A 1,703-nucleotide genomic window follows, 5' to 3' on the forward strand; every position below is an offset into this window, starting at 1 on the left:
TTTTTTAAGGCCCATTCACAGGACTGTGCATGAACACAACACTGTGTGGAAGATGCTGCAAACAGTGCCAGATTTAACCTCTCAGCTAACGGATGATCATCTGAAGGCACTTAGTCAGAGTGTCATTTCTGAAACCTGGATAAAAGGCAGCACAGGTAATACACAAATCTGCAGGGAAATTTGATGAAATAAACATATGTCACTATTTTTAATTCTCTATCATTACGTTGCTTAATATTTTCTTTCACATGTTAAAAGTGTACTGTTTGTATGTAGATTATTTATAAAGTTATAAGTAGTGACATGAATACCATCTCTTGTTTCAGCACTTACATTTTAAAGATTATACCAATAGTTCTCCACCTTGAGCATGCATCAAAATCACCTGGAGGACTACTCAAAACACACAATTCTGTTCTCAGCCCCCCAAACTTCTGATTCAGTAGGCTTGGGATGGGATCATTTTGCATTTCCCATAATATACTGGATGATGGTGCTGGTACGTGGACTATGCTTGGAGAACTACTCATTAATATTCACATTTTGTACCAATCTAGCCTTGGTTTTCATAGTTAAGATAGCAAATAGTCAAAGTAATTATTTAATTGATCCAGATATTGATGCAGATTTTTTTAAAATCCAGATCAATTTTAGTCTCTATTTCCTTATCAATATATAAACTGAAAAAAAGAAAAAAAAAAAAAAGAAAGAAAGAAAAAGAAAAACAAAAAGGAACTCTGGTATATAGCAAACAAATTAGTAGAAGTCTTTTATTTCTTACATTTTCTTAGGGGGTGGTAGCCACATATGCACACATGTGTGCACACTAACACTCCAACTAGTGGATTTCAACAGTGCATTTTTTTGCATGGATTTAGCACTTGTTAGAAAGGAGAAACTAAGATGTATTTAATGCATTGTCTGTGTCAGGGACATTGCTTATTTACTCCTTGGAGTTACAAACCATGATAGATATTTTTATTATTCTCTAAAGAGGAGGACTCCAAGGCATAACGATATCATTACTGATAGAATTGAGCTCCAAATATAGTTAAGACTTGACAGTAAACTTGTTCTCTGCCAATTATGCCACTGTTTGCATAAAGTAAGTCATAAGGATTATGACACTTAAAACGTAGCTGGAATTTTGGAGAATTTGTCTATTGAAAAAAGTTTACATCTTTTATCACAATAATAATAATAATAATAATAATAATAAACATAACTCCATCATCCAGGTGTTGAGCCAAGAACTCCAGATCGATTCCTAAGGGTGGAAGCTTTCCCCCCCAAAAAAAAGAAAAGAAAAAATTTACATTGTTTGAAAATTTTCCCTCAGTGCTCCTCCTCAGAGGAGCCACTCTCAGAACCCACCAGCCACTCCTCAGAAGGAAGACTGGGCAATCTACTTCTTTAAGATACTGCCTCAGAAACTCAAAGAGGGTTCGCTGTGAGTTGGAACTGACTCAATGGCAGTGAGTTTGGTTTTGGTTTTGGTAATCAGAAGTCAAGCAGTGAAAATTAAATTAAAGTAGTTTTACAGAGGGTAAAATGTTTTCAAAAGAGAAAAATACATTTAGCATTACTTTGCCATTAGCTTGGGGATAGTAATTTAAAAATTAAATTGTTTTCTTATAAATCCCTGAAATTTTATTTACAATGGTAAAACATTTCAAAACAACCTAAATGTTTGCCAAGAAAAG

At 34.1% G+C, this 1,703-nt stretch overlaps 1 protein-coding gene across 1 annotated transcript in view; it reads left to right on the forward strand.

The window, feature by feature from the left end:
• The window catches only part of LOC103212402 (cyclic nucleotide-binding domain-containing protein 1-like), a gene marked incomplete at its 3' end in the record, with an annotated part of 345,086 nt that extends 344,931 nt beyond the window's left edge, over window positions 1-155 (forward strand). The window contains exon 5 of the mRNA XM_007958387.1: window positions 10-155. Within this exon, the coding sequence (XP_007956578.1) occupies window positions 10-155 (146 nt within the window). The remainder of the gene's footprint in view (window positions 1-9) is intronic.
• Window positions 156-1,703: the final 1,548 nt, after the last annotated feature.

Source organism: Orycteropus afer, unplaced genomic scaffold (assembly GCF_000298275.1).
Source record: "Orycteropus afer afer isolate SDZICR_OR568_19922 unplaced genomic scaffold, OryAfe1.0 scaffold00951, whole genome shotgun sequence".
NCBI classification, from domain to species: domain Eukaryota; kingdom Metazoa; phylum Chordata; class Mammalia; order Tubulidentata; family Orycteropodidae; genus Orycteropus; species Orycteropus afer.